Raw genomic sequence first — 23,096 nt, 5'->3', positions numbered from 1 at the left:
AATTAATGAATTATCATAGATAATAATAATTAGATTATATCTATTGAAATTAATTCTAAAATCAGTTAAAAATAAGTCTGTAGTAAAAATGTTGATTATCTATAAAATTTCGTTTAAATCATTTCCAACATAAAATGTGCCTGTAAAAAATCGTTTATATATACTCTTCTAGTATTTTTAAATTAAACTATAAAATATATTATTAATTAATCATTACGCAAATGCTTAACAGTATTGATATTAAACTTGTAAGTTATAAGTTTAGATTTATAGAATAATATTACATTTTGTAACTTAAAACTTACCTATTTATTATAATTTACATGTTCGAATTGAAATAATAATCAAATCATTAAGACGATATGTTTACGATCACATTTTGACGTTTAGTCTTTAGTATACTATATAAATTCCTATAATAATTAAATCCATATAGGCATATTGTTTTAAAACAAGAACTAAAATACTATCTCTTTAGTTGACTGATGAGTTTCTAACGTGTTTTACTATTTACGCAACAGTGCAGCACTAAGTACATAGTTCATTACTACATAACTAGCATGATATTTTATCAAATTATATAGTTAATGAATTATTTTATTAGCAAAATTATTTTGTGTGTGTGTATAAACAAACGAGACCAAATCCTGTATTAATTATCTGAGACTTAATCGAGAATTACTTAAGAGGACGTAATTCTGTCATTTATTGTCTCCGTCTTGTGTGTAAAATAGGTGCGTAACATACCAAATTCTCCATTAGTAGATCATGTGTAGCTTCTTTAGTTTCAAAGTTAGAGTAAATCTACCCATATGAAACTTGATGGTATGAATCTGTGTTTGTATATGGATTTTTTACTGTAATTAAGTTTTAAAGTGAGTTATGAACATTCTAATTTATGCTATTTTATGTATGCAAAACTTGCTAAAAAATTTTATTAAATAAAAAAAAAACCCACATACAAACACAGATAATGTTCTTGCCATCAAGTTTCGTAAGAGGTCATTCATTCTAATTTTTAAACTAATTAAGCTACATCTGATCTAATGATCACAAATTTGCTATATTACTCACTTGTAACAGAGAGACAAAAAATTCCAGTTTATGTCCTCTAAACCATCGAATTAATCATGGATATCAGTAAGGATGTAATAACAATCCCTAATCGACTGGTAGTCTGCGGATATGTGTCTATAATACATGTTTTGCGTGTTTTATATTTAGACACAGATCTTAATATATTTTATAAATATGAATGTGCCTAAATACCAGGACTGCGATATTACAGCAGTCACCATATATATATATATATATATATATCCATTATAGCGATGTGGAACCGGATGTTCGAATAAAACCATATAAACGTATAGAATTATATAATGTATACTTGTCTCGTATACGTATACCTATATCGTAAATATATTCTTACTGAACACTTTTTATTGTTATAAAACTACATCCGTGATTTGACGCATTCGACGGACGTGATTCTGCATTTGGCTGGAAGATTACAGTGCCGTTTAACAGATTTTATAAGAGATAAGTATAGAATTTGTATTGACCGTCCTTTTAAGATCCGTCTTTTATCATGCCAAGACGTATACAGATGGCTCTGAGATTTGAATTTAGGAGCGGCTTAATATAATATTTTTGTACAACTTTCGATCATTGTGATCATATACCACACAGGTTTCTCATTGTTCGTTCGCTATTGATGTAAAAAATTTGAATTGTACCAAAATAAAAAATAGAATACTAAAATGAACTATTGTCCACATGGAATATATTATTTCTATAAACACCGAACTCAATATGTGTAACTATTTATCAGGAAAAAAACTATTCTATATAAGGCCTCTGTATAAATAATCCAAAAAATAAGACTTCTAATGCAGAACTCGCATCAAGTATAAGACAAATTATCAAATGTCAAAGTGCCATTTTATGTATCTGCACAATGAACAAACACAGTCTACTGTCTTATAAAAAGTGATTCTACAAGTATGCGAGTGTGCTCTTTGGCTATATATCTATTCATGTTAATATTTTTGATAATTTTAAGTATACTTAAAGAACATTATTCCATATATTTAGATTTATATTAGTTACATTTACATTTAAATAAAGTATCCCAATAACAATATCATTGTTCTTATAAACATCAGTGACAAAGGCCATTAGTTACAGTTATTTATACATACATTTTTTTTAGATTCAAATTTTATTATACAAATTTCTTTGTTCTTATAATACCTAACTGCACTTTTTTTTCTGTAAATTGTTAAGAAAATGGTTTTAATTTCGATAAATTTTATGTATATTGTATAAAAATCAAAATTTAAGCAGTTGGTTATACATATATTTATCAGAATAACGATCCAAGATATAAGTTCTAGGATTTACGAGAGATATGATGATTTGAATATATTTATGTAGGTGCTTACGTATCATAATTTGTAATTAGTGTCTAAAAAAAAAATAAGTAAGTATAAATCATTTATACTTACTAAAATTAAATTTAAATGTAATACATATTTATATTATATTATTTAGTTTGTATGTAACACCTTTATAACTAATTATAATCCTAAGTTTAAACAGTTAAATAACTCTTAAACTAGGCACTCGTATGAATTATGATTGAAAAAATTGAAAAAACCACAGTTTTATATTCAATAACGGACAATAAAGTGTGATTTTCATTTGAAAATGTAGTTTGTATCATTAAGAAATTCTTATTAAACCGTATAAAAAATTTTATAAATTATAAATTGAATAAACCAATATTTATTATAGATTATGTAAAATGACATAATTTATAGCATTAATAACAATAATATATATTATTAATGCTTACTGTTACTAATCATGTTAAAATATTATTTGAAGGTTGGAATACACCATGCTTGACATATATGTAAGGTACACTGACCAAAATTTCCTTTATTATTGATTATTGAATAAATTCAATAAATTACTGATTGGAAATTGTAAAATTTATAAACAATAATTTAATATTTTTTTACTGTAAAAAATTATAAATTAAATTAAATCTGAAATTACAAGTAGAATAGTAAATAAAAACTGAAAAATCCAAATTCTAGTAATACTTACATCGAAAGTTTAAAAAAATGTTATAATTATTATTTTACACTATACAAATAATTTATAAACAATTCATAAAGTGTCTTAGTTCACTTGATTTTATGTATAAGTAATATCATAAATTCAGTTAATCATGAATTACAATTACTCAACTTTTCACCTGTATCATTGTAGAATAACTTGAGCTAGTAAATAAATAATTTACAATCTAATTTAATGTAAATTATATTCATATCATATTTTAGATTTTTAATGAAGCGATTGATATATTGATTTTACAAAAATGCATTTGTTGTTTTTTTCCATCCATCATCAACTATTAAGGCAGTAAACATAATGCTTTAATTTTCTACTTCATCGTCTATTCTGAAAATAAAGTGAATCTAATAGGTACATTAGTCATTAGAGGACTAAAGGAGTAGACTTTTGGAAATACTAAAAAAAAAAAATTTTAAAAAATAACCGTAAGAGATCCTTCGCAAAAAGTTTGTAAAACCATTTACCATACAACATATAACTTTCAAAATTATTTAAACTCTTTTTAAATGCGGGAGGAATTTTTTAATCACTGTCAATATATAATTAACTTAAAAATGTACTAGAGGTTCAACGAAAATTATTTTTAGTGTAGGTAATTAATAAAAAATATTGGCGTAAATCTATAAAAAAAAAAAATAAGTGTATGAACTCTGAAGTTAAAATTTGTACGAAATTCGACTAAAATTACAAATATCTGAAAATTATTTTGAATCAGAATTTTATAAAGTTATTCTTTTTTTACCAAGAGTTTAAAATGTAATACAAGATTGTTCCACAATTTTTAAACTTTGACCAAACAAAAAAAGATAATTAGAAATTCGAATAAATTGTTATGAGTGTTTACATTTTTTTTAACGATTATTCGTCGAACGATTTCTTTATTTTGTTGTAAATAAAAATAGGTTCTTGAAATTTTCATCAAATGCTTATTGTAACATTTTTATTTTATAAATGATAACATTTAAAAACATTTCGACTCTTTTTAAGTTATTTATAGACATGATAATTTTATAATCTAATAGTTTATATTTTTTGATAATTATCAATAAAAATATTTTTGATTGGTAAAAATGTTTGACATCATAAGGTTCCTTAAAATTTGTTCTTATAGCTGTATGAAAATATTAAAAACTTTTTTATATGCATTTAAAATTTAAATGTCGTTGAAATTAGATATTTTAACGATGAATAATGATTTATTATTATAATAATTATAAAATTTTTATAATAAATCAGTTATTTTGTTGTAATTTACAAATATTATTCGTGGTACTTGAAATATTGAATGTATATTATCAGAAAAAAACTGTATTCCTTTTAGTAATATAAATTACTTTAATAGCAATATAAATATATCATAAATCATAAAATAATATATTTAGGAATACGTATAATCTGAAGGGCCGCCTTTGTTAAGAACCATTTTCGTATACCACGATATAATCTCATGGGATTAAAATTTAACACGTCCATCACAGTTATCTAATAACTAGTAATTCTAATGTAGAACAGAGCAGTATCGACTTTCCCACCTTTTTAGTCAGTATACTCTTAAGCCCCTAAGACGACAAATCACAAGTTGTGTCATGATCTCTTATAATAAAAAAAAAAAAACAAAACAAAATCATGTTACTATAATATTAGTAATTTAGTAGTAGGAAGGGTCATTTGTGGGTGGCTTCTTTCATAAAAATAATATAAGCCAGTAATATTTATTACTTTTAACTTATATTCTTTATTATTTTTATTTCTATTGTATCAAATGATACAGATTGTATATTAATTGTAAAAATAAAAATAATAAATAAGTACCTTTATGCAATAGACATAATATAGTAATAAAAATTTAAATTTAAATAAAAGTGGTATTCAAATTCTACAGACAAAATATAAAAAGTATAATATTTATTAAATTTTAGACACAAGATTATACATTTTCGCGACAGCGGTATACCTAAATTGCCTATACAATACGCCGTGTAATGATAAATAAATTTTTCATTTAAAATGTTTAAATTATTACGATTATAAAATTCTGTTGTGCCCCTTTTTATCTTTGGGAATCTATTTTTATCCTTTTTTAAAGGAATAATTCATTATTTTTTCAAATATATAGAAACTATCTAAAAAAAAACTAATATTTAATATTTGTTCAATTTTTCTATGGAAAAGTCAGGTTATACAAAAGTGTTGGCGAGACCTGTAACGGTCATTCCATCATGATACTGTAGTTTGCAATAACCTCATCCAGCCTTAACTTAGAATATGCCATAAATAATCTCCAAAACCATCTAACTAAATTACAAACCTGGTTTAACTTATGGAAAATCAAAATAAATGAAAGAAAATCTACTCATATCACCTTTACACTCAGCCCAAAAAATATTCTCCCATTTTTTTCAATGAAAAAAAAAACCATGGATACATCAGTAGATCTCTGTCTAGATAAAAGACTTACCTGGGCAACTCATGTAAAAAACAAAATGAAAATCTCCAAATCTCCTTTTTCACAAGCTAAGGTAACTACTCCGTGCAAAAATCTTACTAGAAAACAAAATATTAATCTATAAACAATTGATATACCCTGCAATGACATATGGCATTCAACTATGAGGTTCTAAAAAAAACTCTAACCTAAAAATATTCCAAGCATTTCAATCACTAAACATTCATCTCCTTACTAATGCCCCATGGTATGTAAGTAATATACCCCTGCATCATGATCTTAACGATCCAAGTATATCTGCACTGGCATCGTATAATTATAATAAATTTCAGAAAAAAATGTCTAAATCATTCTAATCTTCTAGTCGCCAAGCTAACATCTAACACACTACCTGATAACCCTCTCCGTCGCCTCAAACGAATATGGCCATGTGATTTTATAATTAATTCTAACTAAATTTAGTTCATATTGGAAGTAGTCTCAATGGACTCCTTCTTCCTTCAAGCCGTCCAGCCTGGTTAAAATGTTAACACAATTACTTATTGTATTCATGTTACCTATACAGATTACATTTTTTTCTATTTTGATGAAAAAAAAAACTACTACTGAAGGGTAAAAACAAATATAAAACGACAATTAAGTTAAATATATTACAATTAAAACCATTGGTATTAATATTAATATTCAAAATAAGATATAAATATAACATGTAAATAACTTTTAAAAAAAAAAACAGGCAAGTTGTGGATGTCACTCTGCTATACAGTAGGTTACAAGTGGGTTACTGTAATGGATAAAATTAAATTTTAATCCAATGATATTATATCATTGTATACGAAAAACAATTCTGAGCGGAGACGGTTTATCTGTCAAGGATATATTATAGATTATTAAAAATTTTCAAATCTTAGATTTAAAAATGAAATTTTTTATGAATTTCTAGTTTAAAATAATTTGCGAATTTTCGTAATTTTTATGTATTTAGTCAAAATTTGAACTTTAAATGCTTATAAAAAAATGTATGTATTTTTAATATTTTTCACTGCTATTGTAACAATGAGTTAGGAGCCTTGTATTACATTTTCAATTTTTTCTACCCAACAAATACATTTTTATTGATATTTATAGAAAAAAAAACTAAAAAAAGTTGAAAAATTTAAATGTCAGTAAACAGCAAATACTTTGAAAATTTTATCAAATATATAAAAAATGCCTATATAAACATTCAGTGACAATTTCAAGTATCTTAGATACTGTATCTACAAACCGCAAATTATGGATAGAATTCGGAATAAATGGTACAATAAATGAAGTGAAAAATTAATTTATTCATCTTTTAGATGAAAGTAAAAAATATACATGTTTTAAGATGACCCACATTTAATAAAAATGTGATAAATCGACTAGTCAACAAAAAATCTTTAAGGGTACATATTTAATATATGTATTCTTTAAAGAATAATATGCTTCAATTTCTTAACTAACATAATTATTCTTTTTTAGATTTCTCCCAAAAAAACCATATATTAGGTGTCTATGAAAAGGACATTGATAGGGATTCTGTAGCTCCCACTAAAATTTTCCCTAAAATTACCAAGAGACACTTGATTATTGACAATTTTTCAAAAATGTCTGTGAGGTTAGCTACTCAGGTAAGTAGAAATAATAACAAAATATTATTAATAATATTAATTCAATTTGATAGTAAACTTTGGTTTAATATTTATTTTAATTTATAGGTTCTTAGCAATTTGATGGCTAAGGGTATCATATTTCATCGAGACCATGAAGACATTGAATCATTAAAAGATAGCCACGAAACATTGTAGACATTTTTAATAAAACATTTGATGCACTCAATTGCAAAAACCCAGCTGAAGGAGTCAGAATTAATAGTCATGATTTCGATATTTGTTTATTTATCTACAATTTAAAATTTAAATATGTTTACCTAACTGCATGATTATTCATAAATCACAGGTCTTAAATGAAACATCCACTTGGATAAATTTATGGGAAAGTAATGTTAAGAATAAATTAATCCCAGAAGCAGAATATCTTACAAAAAATACAGCCGAGTTACTACAAGATCTACCATAGAGTTACCTAATATCTACATATCTTTCAAAAGAATATGGATTTAAATACCTTTAATCCTCCAAAATGAATCAAGATCGCTTAGAAGTAAGGTAATTATTTAACATACAATACATCATTATATAATTTATTTCACCCATAGCAATTTTTTGGAATGACACGTCGAGCAACAGGTCCGACGGAATGGTCATCCAACAACTCCTACATTTTTGAAAGTCTATAAAATGCATTTCATATACTCAATTTAAAAACCCCCAAAAAACTGGAGACTGCAAAATTTTGAAAAAAAAAAAAATACACCAAAAATTATAATAGATTATAATAGAACTGTAACAAGACATCAGTATTTGTGGACACTTTTGATGATGTTCTGGACAATAACGCCGGATTATTAATATTTACCCTTGTAGTGAACATAGAAATTAAAATTTTAATGTTTATCCTGAAGTATTATATCACAACAATAATGTGACAATATTCCAATATAAAAAGTAAAAACCAATAAAAAATAAATTCAAAGAAAAAGATGTATGATAAATTAGTTATTACTTAAGTCTTAATTTAGATTTATATTAAGCTTTTAATTTACAATTATGTTCAACGATGCTTTAAAATTGAATCAATACAGTGTATATTATGTACTTAAAAAAAATTAATTTTAGTTAGACATACATATAAACAAAGATTATTAAAAAATTAATAAAAACTTACAAGTTACAAGGATATATTTATTTTTTAAACAGTAGTAGGTACAGTACCTAACGAATAACGATGATTACTGGACATTATTCTAAGACCGTGCTGGACACTGATGTCTTAATATTTCTTAGAGTGGATCATAGATGGCGTTAAAATCGCACTTGAACCAGAATAATTAGTGTTACACCGTAGTTCCATAGATAACTATCATGTTTCCAGTCTTGTTTATCTTAGTCCTTGATTTTAGCCGAATAAAAATCATAATATACATTTATTGTAAATGCAAATATAATCGTAAATTAATGATCCACCTATTAAATCTGGTTTACTCAATTAAAATATATATACATATATAAATATATTACTGAACGTGTGAAAAAAATAAACAAATGAATAGTGAAAAATCATTAAACATCACTGATGAACGGTAATGAACATCATGAAACACGATCTAGCAATCACATCGACCAGGTCTTTGAGTTTGGCAGAACGCGTATAGATGGCTCTGAACAATTGTTCGCGATCCATAACCACTTGATGATTCAAACAATATAAAACATTCACCAGAAAATAACCGATATCGAAAATTCTTAATTTCTTATAATACAGCTATTTATGAATAGTTAAAATTTGGTCTTAGTTTATTTCATACTTGGTATTTGGTACATATAAGGACAAATTCGTCTTGGAAAAATTTACATAAATAATTAATATTGACAATAATGTGTGCGCATTTTGAATCTTTAAATTTTTTTTTTTTTTTTATTGATCGCAAAAAATAACATCGACAACAAAGGCCATTAGTTACAAAGAGGTTATTATACTTCTTTAAATTTATAATTGAAAATGTTGGTAATTAGTAAACTGTGATTGTAAGTTTGTAAAAATAAAAAGTGGCCTAGAAATTGTTAGCTTTGGAAGGATGAATAGAAATAGTAAATGTGCTACGTGAGATTGTAACATACTAACATATCGAAACTGTTTCAATTATCTTGGTAACGTACCTGAATTTTACAATATAAATTCATATATTTAAAATTAATCATCGGAAAAACCTGTAACTACAGACTAAACCAATAATGCTATTAAAATCACAGCGAATAAAAACAAATAATAGGTTATAATAAATAATAATATGAACAACAAAATGTATTTATTTTTTAATGACATTACACGTATTATTATATAAAATATATTATAAGCTGCATAATGATAAAGTACCATATTATAATTTATAATTTTAATATCATTGTATTATCGTATTCATACGAGTCAAATTGAGAGTTTTTTAATTTCTTTTTACAGATTCGAAATCCTTAATCTGGATTTTGGAATTCACCGCTTTTAACCCGGATTTATCCACCCCTTCCGTTCTACTATTGAAAATTGCAGCTGTGCCTGTGTGAGTGTAGCCTATCATAATTTAATAGGCAATAATTGTCGTTAAGGCAATGCAGGAATTGTAGGTTTAGGAAGTTAAGGCTTTAGAATTACGATTTAATTCATTCATTGCACGTATTAGGTTTGATAAATAATACATTCTGACTAGGTATATCAAACGTATGTATAATTTAAAATCCTAAAGTATATTATATCAATAGTATCACCCGTAGTCGGACTATATTCATGCAACATACCATCAATACTAATACTAATCAAATACATGAATTATAATATAATATTAAAAATTTTATAGAGTATAGCTATATTTAGTGCTGATTTCAGATGTCCTAACCTAATAACTAATAAGTAATAACAGTTCTTGATGAAATTATTCTTTTATTAATGTTTGGAATTTTAATTATGGTGATTTTTTAAGTATACAACAATGCATTGTTAGAACTCTTTTAGTCAGCCGTTTAAGGTACAAGCTTATATATTATAAGCACATAATATAAACTAAAACCTATAACTCATAACCATATTATTATAGCCGTATCATATATTTTATTGCTACACGAGTACAGTTCATTTTTGACAATCTTAATACTCATTAATTATCTTTATATGAACTCTAACTGCCTTGACTATATATTTCTAATGTCAGTATGTCACTGCTTACTCGTCATTCATATTATATAACTACATATATAAGATCCAAATGAATGTAACATACACCAGATACTATAAAGTATAAAGGTATTATATGAAGTTATATTATACAATGATTTATATTCAAACAAAAGGCGATAGGAACAATTAATATGTAACAGTTCATTATATATATATATATATATATGTATGTATGTTATAATTTATAGCTAAGTTCAAATTGTTTCAATTAAACCGACGTTTAGTATTTAAGTGTACAGCAATAATATAAGGTAGCTATTTAGTCTACACACAATGAATGAGTCGATGAACGGTTTGTGGTCTGTCATATCTACAAAAAAATAAAATAACATAAAATATCCATTAATTACTCATACTAGTATACTACCTATATGCAAACGACTCGAAACTTAAAATTACTAAAAAGTCAATTCTGAAAAGTTATTGATACGCGTTTTATTCCAAACACGTAGAAAAGTATATAATTAATATTTAATATTCACCTGACGTAACCTATAAACGTTTGAAAAATAGAAAATATTCTACTTTTATCTTATGATATATAGCCACGTGACCATATTTGTTTCGAAAATTAGAATACCCATTACCTATCATATTAAGTGGGAAAATGTAGCATTTTATGTGTACATATTATACACTATACCTATGGTTATTATACTGTTAACACTTATTTCCAAACCAAATGTTTTAATCAAACAACTGCAAGCATTATTGAACTATAATTGCACAGTTGAACATTAGTTTTTTATGAATACAAATAAGTAAATATACTGTATATGACATTATGGTTACCTACCTTTTATATTATTACGGGTTTACCGTACAAATGTTACGTGTTCAAGTATAAAAATGTGATTGCAAAAATTACTTAAGCATAATTTTTGTTATTACCGATACTGTATAATACCAATATATTTATTTATTTATTACTACAATTATTATTATGGCTCAAATTTGAATGCCCTAACGCCCCTAAATATATCACCTTTCTAACCTAAAAACTTTAAAATTATGAAACAATATGAGCCCAACATGCACATAATAGATACTCGTAAAACTAAACAATTCGAAATAAAATACTTGTGCATGTAATATTTATTGTTATAAACTATTATAGATCTTTGGAATACAATAACTTTACTCATCCACATAAATCGTCCATGATCATGATTTAATAATAATAGCCGAATAATAAAATAGACGATGCCAAAACATCTCTAAACATTCCGGATCATCTTATGAAGCACTTGGACCCAGTATTGAAAACTACAGCAACATTATAACATTTCTACAAAAAACTTAACTTTACAACCTTATATAATGTATCTTTATTAATGTTAATGTTAGCCAATAACCTTAGTTGTTGAGGCTTAAATAAATAAAAAAAAAAATAAAAAAATTGAAGTAGGGCACCCTCTTCACTCACGTCATCAAGCCTTGTTAAAAAAAACCATCAAAATTGCTACTTATTGTATATATATTTACAGATTGTATATTTTCTTTTCTAATAAAAAAAATAAATAAATAAATAAAATAGATTTATGTATTAATCATAATTTAATAACATTGAATTTTAATTCTTAATTATTTCCAGTAATTACCTTACCTATATATTATAAATTATTTTATGAGCTCTTACTTTATGAATAATAATATGCGTATCATGGGGCAAAGTAGAAAATTTGGCATTTAATATAATGCCTAGATTTTCTAGGTAGACGATAGAGAAGTATTAAGTTATGTTTCGAGTTTTATTTATACATAACAATTATATGAACAAAATAATATACTTTTAAGTTGTATTTTAATATTTAATTAAACATTGAAAAAACTAATGATTTTATGTTTCATTATTAAGTATTTATTGCAACACGGTTTACTTCCATGACATTTTAATATATATAAAAAAAAGCGTATAACAACTTTTAACTTTTATGTAAAATGAAAAAATTCTTCATTATGGATAAAATTATATAATATGTAATTGTAGCAACTTCTTTCAGTTTGAGCGTAAACTTGCTCACTGAGTAACCAGTATCAGTTGTTGACTACTCAATATTGAACTTTAACATTATAAATAATAAAAATACCTACTCAGGAAGGTAGGTAACGAGAACGAAAATAACAGTCTATAACAATTTATTGGGAAACGTCAAGATCATGAAAATTAGAGTATAGATGAGAAATATAAAAATGATTATCGAAGGGATTCACAATCTTTAATTCCATGATAGTTGATAATATACTGTATCGAAAACAGGCGACCGACCATTATCGCCTATCGCTCTGCGATATTTAGTTATCAACAAAAGTAATATTAATATACGACACAGAACATTAACACGAATATTGTAGTTTTAATAGTTTTTAAATTTTTGCACAACTCAACAGCATAATTTTTTTGTACAAATACCAAATAACATACAAGTATATGGTTTTTATTTTATTTATTAGTTAATCACAATACATCACTCATTCAATACATTATGCAGACATTCGGGCTTTTATTGGTACAAAAATGTTTAAATAATTATTCATACTGCTCAAAAATTCCGGGACAACGTATAGAATGATCACATTTATCACATTGATCGAAACATATGCACCAAAAATAACAAAACTCGAACACGAAGTTCATTAAATCACGAACTCACATCACACTCTAAACATATGGCGGTGCTATAGACAATGTACACCATATGTGTTTTCGTCCTTTCGCGTGCATGGGAGCTGTGACTCCGTTTCAATTATCGGTCGTCTGTGACATCTACAATATTCTATATAATTTACTATAGTATATTATCATTTATTTTCAGGCACTTCACTTCAAGACACAGAATTCAAATCGTATCCAACATATAATCGACCAACATGATCAAAATTATAATATAAAATATAAATATGATGTACAATTAGGTATTCCGACCAAAATTAAAACCGAGCAATTGCTGAAAGTTTAAACAATGAAACATGTATACTAATATGCCAACATAATATATAAATTCCAGAAATGATGTAGTGATTAAATGTAGGTTTTTTGATTTTTTCAATTATCTTAACGAATTAGGTACCTATACAGACTGCAGTGTACCACTAAAAACCAATCTAATCTAAAAAGTTCTAACGCACTTATTATACTTTGTTACAGCAATGAGCAATTCGAGATTGTAGTACAATTTATAATTATGAAAAAAAAATCGTTTTGCTTCCGAAATTGTTATTGTGTTTTATGCTCGGTCGAGTGTAATATAATAAACGTCTGGCGAATGGAAAAACTTACGAGACGTATATTTTGTTTTGCTAAATGAACGAGGTAAAAAAATTATTATAATAATCATCACAAATACCCAATTTGTTTTCGAAAAATCACCTCATTGCGGGTTGTTAAAATTGGTCAATTCCGGATTTAACGACGTGCCGTTAAACATGTACGCCACATGACCACATAATATTATGGTGTGTAAATTGTATGTAATATGTGCACGCGATCTCAGTTGGAATTTTTTTTTCTTACACCGTTGTAATAATAACAACAAAGATTGCTTGTCGCTCGTCCGTGGCAAGAGGAGTAATCGTAAAAAGTCGTGTGAACATAATCGTAAAATAATTTTTCTTCCGTCAAAAAAAAAAAATCTCATACTATATTCAACTAAACTGTTAATACGTTTCAACAATTGTAATTATATATACGATACAATAATAATATTATATTCACAGATGTATCCGGCATAATAAATAATAACATATTATAAGATATAACTAAATATGTAATATATAATATAAATATAATTTAAATACTAACATATAACTAAATCACTAATATGATAAACCAAGACGAAAGTGTCATCAGTGGGTGGCTTCTTTCCTCAAATTTATGTGAATCACCCTATTGTTTGTTTCCCTTATCGCACATATTATACTTATTATGTCTAAGATATAGATCGTATACTTTCTTCTTCTAAAAAAAAAAAAGATATATGCGGCAGTTTGATCCGAATGCTGTATATACTTTCACGGCAATCGCATATATTATAACCACGACGATGATACTATTATATGTCACTTACAAAAAAAAACATCAAAATGTTAACACGCAAGTCGGCCAACCATTCTTCAAAATTAATAATATTATCGATTGAAAATCAAAAATCTACATAAGTAAGTACAAGCGACGCTTTACTCTTCTTTCCTCACCGACATCGGCACTATATTTTATACCACCTATATTATAAAACTGATTAATTTTTGCTCATTATCATTCATTAAGGAAATATGTTAAATTATTTCATTATTACATAATTATATAGCATAGAAAATAATAATATTAATGTCATTGCATATAATAAATTGTATATTTTATTTCTTATGAGTCATGACAATCAACTAACGATCAGAATTCAGAATTATAACAATATGATTATTTTATATAAATATATATACTATATTACTATCCTATACTATACATTATATATAGTTATAGAGGGCACACAATATAATATAATGAAATATATGTATATAGAGATATAATGGTTTAACTTAAAATAGAATTATAATAACTAACAAAAATCGCAGATATTATTCAAAGTAAATAGTTCTTGAGATGTGGGACTTTTCATAGCCAAATATCGAAGTTAGTAATCCAGCCACTGTTATATAGTATGATAAAAATATATTATATTAATCACTATTTGATTTTTATAATATATTAACGTGCCACGTGAATAAAATGACTTATCGCAATATTATGCTTGCAGCAGTATTGACTGCTCTGTACATGATCGACTGACGCCGTGTCCTGTACGTGAATCCGGCGAGTTCGGCGAAAAACAAAACAACTTATATTTCGCCGCATCGGAAACCACTGCACTGCGGCGGAACAGCATGGTCAGAACAGAATTCGTTCGCACAAAACGGATTCACGTAAGACAAGGCGTTGTTGGTCGCCGATCGGACGAAACGATCATTATCGATAATACGATAAAATAATCGAGAACAAACAATATACAACACAATACTAATGCCGGAGTATTATCGAAATCATAATCTCATCAATAATATTGGTATGACCTTTTTGGACTCAGTTTGGCCGAATGGCGTATTGTTTGATATAATATTATTAACATAGCGAATAGATAATAATACGTTTGTACTTATTGTAGTGTTTGCTTGGTTCGTTTGATTGAAAATATCGTTCACGCTGTTCCAAAATTCTTTTTTATAATTTAAAAGGTTACAGTAGTTAAAGGTCAAATAGTTTTGTCGTATAATACTAGATTAATGGCGATAAGATATTTTCTTTCTTGCACAGTCTGCGTTTAATAGTATGCAATACATTATGTATAGTCACGGCGAAACGATTATCAATTTCATATAATATTTTAAAACCCAATGCCTAAAACGGCTAAAACCGTACAACCTACAACCGTGCTGCTATGACGTTACGCGGGCTTTATATTATTGTTGTATATATGCTCGAACCGTAGATCATAATAATACTCTGTGGCTCGAACACTGCTATACAACAAACGAATAACAGGAATAAAAAAAAAAAAAAAAAAAAAAATTATTGTCCCGACACGCGTCTGCGCTTGGAATACAAAAGTTAATAACAATTATTATTATCGAGTGAGAGAGAGAGAGAGGACAAAAAAAAAAGGGTAGACCGGTTTAAACGCGAAGTGAGGGGATGTCGTGATATTGCACCTGGCCTTATAACACATAACCTATATATAATACATAGTATAATAATATATGCATCGTACGTAATATTGTGTCGGAGCAGATTTTGTGAGGGGAAACGGCCGAGGTCGGGACACACGGTGGTACGTATCTCTATTGTGAACGAAACGTCTGCCGTCGGTCGTAATTATTTGGGTACACAAGTAGTAAATGTAATAATGTACAAAACGTTTAAAAAATATTTCTAACCGAAATCGAACAGTCACTTAGACGAGCCTAGACGCGTCATCATTATTTACGGTGCAAGTCGTGGCAGAGCCAGTGCGAACAGTTTTTATTCGCGGGACGGGCAGATAACATTGTTAGACTCACCTACCCCTGAAATACTGAAAATTACTGAAATGTATAGTTATTAGTTACATATAAAAGTCATTCGGTGGAAACTGAAAAAAGCCCACTGCCCAGTGATAAGCAAGCCCGGATTAAGGGTGGCAGGGGGGGCAAGTCCCCGGGGCCCGCGCGTGTAAAGGGCACATAGTCTTCTCGGCTTAAAATTACATCGAGTGATAATTTTCACTTTTTATAATACCTACAAGAATATTTTTATTTTTTTCTTGTTTGAACTAACATGCGATGGGGCCCGTTGACCCGTGTTTTAGTGTTTATCACCTATAGCATGGTAAGTGGGGACACATAGCGTCATAGTCAGGTTTGTGTATATAGGGAATAGGCATATATTTTGTTATCACTGTATTTAAAAATAGAATTGGGGAAATTTGTTCATGACTTGCTGTCTCGGCCATAAAGTATGAAATAGTACATTTCAAGTAGTTTAGGAATCAGTTAAAACCAAAATTTGATGAAAGTGATGTACTCAAGATGTTTGAATGGATGACTGAATGTAATGTTATTAATATTTTCCTTAACATTCATATAGCTTTAAGAATAAATCTTACCATTCATGTTGCTAATTGTACTGCAGAGAGAGCATTTTCGAAGTTGGCCAGAATTAAAAATAAAAATAGATCTTCACAAACACAAGATAATTTGTCATCATTAATGATTTTATCAACAGAAAATGATGTTCTTCAAAATGTAAGCTTCGATAAAACTTTAGAAATATTTGCTACTCAAAAAGCTAGAAAAAAAACTTTTACTTAAACAATACTTAATTTTATTTATAAATATGTATTTAAAAAAAATATATGTTTTTAATATTTGTATTCTCATTAATTATCATTTATTATCATTTATTATTATTATTATAATCATATTTAAATAAAAAGGTTTAAATTTGTTTTATTGTATATTTGTATAAGTACCTACTTTTATAATTTTAAAGAATTGTTTTTATTGATGGGGGCCCACAACCGTGTATTGGCCCCTGGGCCCCTGAAGGTCTTAATCCGGGCTTGGTGATAAGGCAGTATCCACCAACCAATTTTTTGTGTTACGATTATGCATATTATAGGTAGATATTAGTTATACATTTTATGCAAGAGCAGAACCCAGAGAGAAAGAGAGAGAGAGAGAGATCTGATACGTTAAGTTTAAGCACGTCTTCATGACAGTCCATATAGTCTGTCGTAGATAGTCATAGGAGTATCACGTGATGGGTGCTAAAATGGTGAAACGACTTTAAAAGAGTATGAGACTATGAGAGGAAGATGAACAATAATACAGTATAATGTTAAAATATTGTTATTTGAGGAACTTGTACAATTATTTTAACGTATTAACAGGCTGATGTATATTACGCCATGTATATTATTGTTTATTAATTTGTTTTTTTTTCAAGCCTATAGAGGTTATTGCCTAATAAATTATGTTTTAAAAAATATTTCGTAGCGGAGAGGATACGACTATCTGGTCTTTGTCGAGCCTATGGACACTAATAGTTTTAAGAAAACCAAAAACTGTGTATTCAATGTACATAATATATTACACATCGCTATGGTATAAAACTGTTATTTAGGACGATTCGGAATGCACTACGATGTTGATTCTGCTTATTTACGAACGTATTACGTTGTTTTTAATAATATAATATGTGTAGCTGAATGCAACAATTCAAATTAAATCGTTTAATTATACCACAAACCGGTTTATCGAGTAAGTGTATTAATATCATACCGTTGTAGACGATAATACAATTTATTAGTATCTGTAGGTACCATTTTTTCTTTCGTTTTGTATTAAATACTTCTTTTATCTAGTTAAATAAGTGTATATTATAACAACAACTAACTACTATACAAGTATACCAACGACTTAAATAATTATTTGATTATGTAGATTATACGTAGATACGTGCGGTATAGACGGTATAGTTCACACTAATTTGTTGGAATTAACGCACTTGATTTTTCGACGGCTAAAATGATATTAACCAAAATTATTTGTTAAGGATAAAAATGGCTTAAAATGTTTGATTCCATCATTAAATTTGTAAAACTAATTAATAATATTAAAAACTTGTAACTAGGCAGATGATAAATAATTTAAATATGCCAAAGAATTTGCATAGAAACATCTGAAGATCAATTTTATTGTACAAATTCAAAATCAGAAAGTGCCCGTTAAGTGACGATTACGTCGCGTAATATTATGCTTATGATTATTTTATCATTCGAGTACGTCTAAAAATATGATAAATTCGATAATATCATGAATATAATATAATAATATAGTCGTCGTCGGACCATGACGGTATGTCGGTATCTCGATAATAGGTACTCGACACTCAACGGGCGACGAGTAAGCCAAACGTGATATATCATTGAATTTTATAAAATCTATCATATAAATACGTATTATCCATATCATAAAACCAACGTTTATGCTATTACATATGATATGTTTTAAAAAATATTATGTACCTATTGTAGCGTTCTTTCGTTACGTAGGTAGGTTACACAGATACGTCGAGTGGCTCGCCTGTTGAGGGTAAAACATAATATGATAATAATATCATGAAAACCGAAGCGTCGGAGCAGGCCTACACCGTGAACAAAAATCATATTTAAGCCACTTCGTAATATTTTTATTAATCTGTACATCGACAACGACATCGACGACGATATATATATACGAGTCGACGAACCACACGTGTGTTAATGGATTCTTTTATTATAATTCATAACACTGTATATAATATAACGTACGTCTCTTTCATCCTACGAGTTAGGTACAAATAATAATAATTGTCGTGATAACAATAATAATATAACAACAACAACAATCTATCCAAATTATATTACATCACTATACACACTGCAGACGATGCGTGTCGTAATTCGTCTGGCGCGTATTGTCCGGCGGGGGAGGCCGGCAACTTAATTTATATTTTAATGATGATAATTTTTATATTATTATTATGCGACAAAGCGGCGCAGCGAAATGAGTACCAAGTTTGGACGTATCCTATTGGCGGGCGGTCGTCGAGAATGACAAGAGAAAAGACAAAATAATACAAAAATTTTACCCGGCGACCGTATGCACGCGCCAATAAACCAGACACCCCATCGGGACACCCCCTAAAACCAACAACCCCTAAGAGTGTCAAACGGACGAGGGGTCGTTTTTTCGATTATTCGAATATCCCTCTAAAATGTTTGTCTAAACACCGCGATTGCGCCGTACCTACATGTAATATTATTGTCCAATATGTTTGTGAGTACCTATACCTCTAAATTATGTTAGTTTTGAAGGAATATTAAAATTATTTGTCGTATTATAATGGTAGAAAATAATATAATGGAAACATTTACATATTTGAAAAATTTAATTTTATGAACTTAAATTATATAAAAATAGTAACCAATGCATACGCAGTTATAACGAATGAATTTTTAATGATTGATTATAAATGATAATTTTTTAGACGTACAAAATACGATGCGAACGTCTAAGTATGATATATTAACGGAATATTTTATCGAAGACTGAGATGCGATGCGATAAAACAATATTTTATACGCATAAAAACAACGTATTTAAGTAACAATGCAGAAATATAAAGTGTATGATGAAAAAAAAAACAGTGTTGCACACAAAATGCATATTATTTTTTTTTCTCAAAGCCGATAAAATATTTCGAAAAAAAAACGTATTCTACAGGAGCATAATATTCGTAACATTCGAAAGGCCTTTCGCAGCAAAAATCACTCTCAGTGTATTCGTATTTTGGGGGTTTTAAAATAATATTTCAACATAAAAACACGACGTGAACAACCGAATCATGGCAACCACTAGTAACCACCCCCGCCCCTAGCCACCGACTCAGCTACCACCGCCGCCGCTACCACCACCACCGCCTCCACAGCCATCGCCGCCACCGCCGCCACCGCCACCACCGCCGACAACCGGACCACGTGCGCCTCGCGACCGAACGAGACGAGTGTGGTGCGCGCTGCCGCTCGAAAAACGGATCGCCGCCGCAACCACTGCCGCCGCCATCCGCACCGGGGCTGAGCGCGGTGGGGGACGTCGCCGCCGCCACCGTTGCAACCGGTGCGGTGTGCGTCGTCGTCGGCTCGCGCGCGCCAGTCGTAGTGTTACGCGCGCGATAGCGTCTACGCGTGTTTTGTGCATTATTTTCGTTTTCTCCCGCGCCGGAACGTGCGGTCCCGCGTAATCGAGCGTTTTACATTTATCGCGTTTTCTGTGCTCGGCAGACGGACAGACCCGGTTCGTAGCCCAATCTCGCCATGATCGGCGTGTTCAGCACGGTCGTCAGCCAATCCCGGCTCACCCGGATCAAGCTGGTGACCATCGACAACCCGGCTTTCCGCGTCCACTACCGGTTGACGTTCGCTATACTGTTGGCGTGCACCACGCTGGTGTGCAGCCGTCAGTACATCGGAGAGCACATCCGGTGCATTGCCACCGGCGTGCCCAACAACGTCGTCAACACGTACTGCTTCTTCACCGCCACGTACACGGTGCCGGACACCAACCACTCGGCCCACCCGGGCGTCGGTCCCGTGCACTGGGACTCGCACACCGTCCGGCACTCGTACTACCAGTGGGTGCCATTTGTGCTGTTCGGCCAGGCGCTGCTGTTCTACTTGCCGCATCTCATATGGCGCTCGTACGAGTCGGGCACCATCGCGCTGCTCGTCAACGGTCTGCAGCGGCTGTACATCAAGGTGGACGGTGACAAGGACGTGTCGGTGCCCGGTTCCAGGGTCATACCGTCCGAGGCGACCAGGTGGGCGAAAATGCGGGACGTCATGAACCATCTGGACACGGTCACCCGGTTCCGGTTGAACCGCAACTGGGCAGCGGTGCTCATCGGGTGCGAGCTGCTCAACCTGGTCAACGTCGTTTTCCAGATGAAGCTCATGGACAAGTTCCTGGGCGGCCAGTTCTACGGTTACGGGCTGCACGCGTTCGACGACGACAACGGCAACAGGCTGTTCGACCGTGTGTTTCCCAAGATGACCAAGTGCGACTTCCACAAGTTTGGGCCGTCCGGCACCATGCAGACGCACGACGCCATGTGCGTGATGGCGCTCAACATCATCAACGAGAAGATCTACGCCGTCCTGTGGTTCTGGTTCGTGCTCGTCCTGTTGCCCGTCAGCGTGTCCGCGCTCCTGTGGCGCGTGGCCCAGTACATGCTCCACTCGCACGAGTCCTTCAACCGGCTGCTGCTGCGCGAGGCGTCCCCTGGTGCTCGCCTCGACCCCGTCGACCTGGCCGTCATCGCCAGGCAGACCACGTACTCCGACTGGCTGTTCATGTACTACCTGTCCGGCAACATGGACGGCATCGTCTTCCGAGACCTGTTGCACAGTTTCGCCACTGGACTCCGGAAGGAACCGGGTTCGCAGGACAGCGACGACGACGACACGGCGCCACTGGGCAAGGCAATCATCTGATCAACGCCACTGCCATCAACGTCGGCCACGCGCACGACCACCGTTTATAATTTATTGCAATATTATATTTGATCACAATACGTAAGACGATGGTCCTGCAAAGGTCTAAGTCGAGTTTTGTGTTAGTCATCCCTTAATTTTCTCAAAAAAAAAAAAAAAACCAGTCGTGTGCGTCCGTGGGTACGTTTTTCCCTTCTACCCTCCCCCACCAACCGATCCACCCACTCCCCCGTGATAAATTCACATTTTTATACTGTCACTGCCCCGCCCCCCACCCCGCCACCTTTATGTAATCCTAATAATCCTATAGTGACAAATTTATATTATATACGTCTTATAACAACTCAATAGAATATTATATTATTTGTAATGTCGCGGTGGTGTCACGATCCCGCCAGCTTTCAATTTTTGTTTTTTTTTTTTTTGTACGTTAGTAATTCCTTCCGAATGCTCACGTTCCATCCAAAAATAAAACCGATAAAAAGTCAATGTCGGCGAAAAAAAAAATATTAAAATAATAATGGCAAAATGTTTATCATTCGTGTACTTAATTTCTGTAATTGACGACCGATCGGAGGTACGCAGGTACAGTAGGTACACGCTTCGAAGGTCGTCGTCGTTACACATATTATATATTTATAGTTTATTAAACATTATATCTATATGCGTGTAGGTTATACGCGTATATTATATTATTATTATTTGTACGATCTATAATATAAAATGGACTTTATACTCATGATGATTATGACTTGTATATAAATATTTAAAACTCTGTACGTCTCACTATTATTATTATTATTATTATTTTCTAATATTTTTAAGTACATCATTTTTATTATAATATATTTTAGTTGAACGAAATTAAAGAAAAAAAATTTTTCATCATAAAGACAATATTCATTTTGATCAAAATAATATATATTTAATATATATTTATTATTTATACATTATTACATTATATCATGTACACGTGCGTCGTAAAATGTTTGATGGTTATTCATACGTTTTGTTCTTCACGAATATTATGTATATTATTATAAATTATAATTATTGCTGACATGGCTACA

The 23,096-nt window shown here is 30.3% G+C and overlaps 1 protein-coding gene across 1 annotated transcript; it reads left to right on the top strand.

The window, feature by feature from the left end:
* Window positions 1-20,665: 20,665 nt before the first annotated feature.
* Inx7 (innexin 7) lies at window positions 20,666-22,805 on the top strand. The gene has a single exon (XM_015509493.2). The coding sequence runs from the start codon at window positions 20,851-20,853 to the stop codon at window positions 22,024-22,026; it is 1,176 nt and encodes a 391-aa protein (XP_015364979.1). The 5' UTR covers window positions 20,666-20,850; the 3' UTR covers window positions 22,027-22,805.
* The last annotated feature ends 291 nt before the right edge of the window (window positions 22,806-23,096 follow it).

Source organism: Diuraphis noxia, unplaced genomic scaffold (assembly GCF_037042655.1).
Source record: "Diuraphis noxia isolate RWA-SAM2 unplaced genomic scaffold, SU_Dnox_SAM2 contig0004, whole genome shotgun sequence".
Lineage (NCBI taxonomy): Eukaryota > Metazoa > Arthropoda > Insecta > Hemiptera > Aphididae > Diuraphis > Diuraphis noxia.
The sequence above is the reverse complement of the archived record's forward strand: the minus strand, read 5'-3'. Positions and strand labels throughout refer to the sequence as shown.

Excerpts from the sequence above, each read along its gene's own strand:
- Inx7 (XM_015509493.2), top strand. The coding sequence starts at position 20,851 with ATGATCGGCGTGTTCAGCACGGTCGTCAGCCAATCCCGGCTCACCCGG.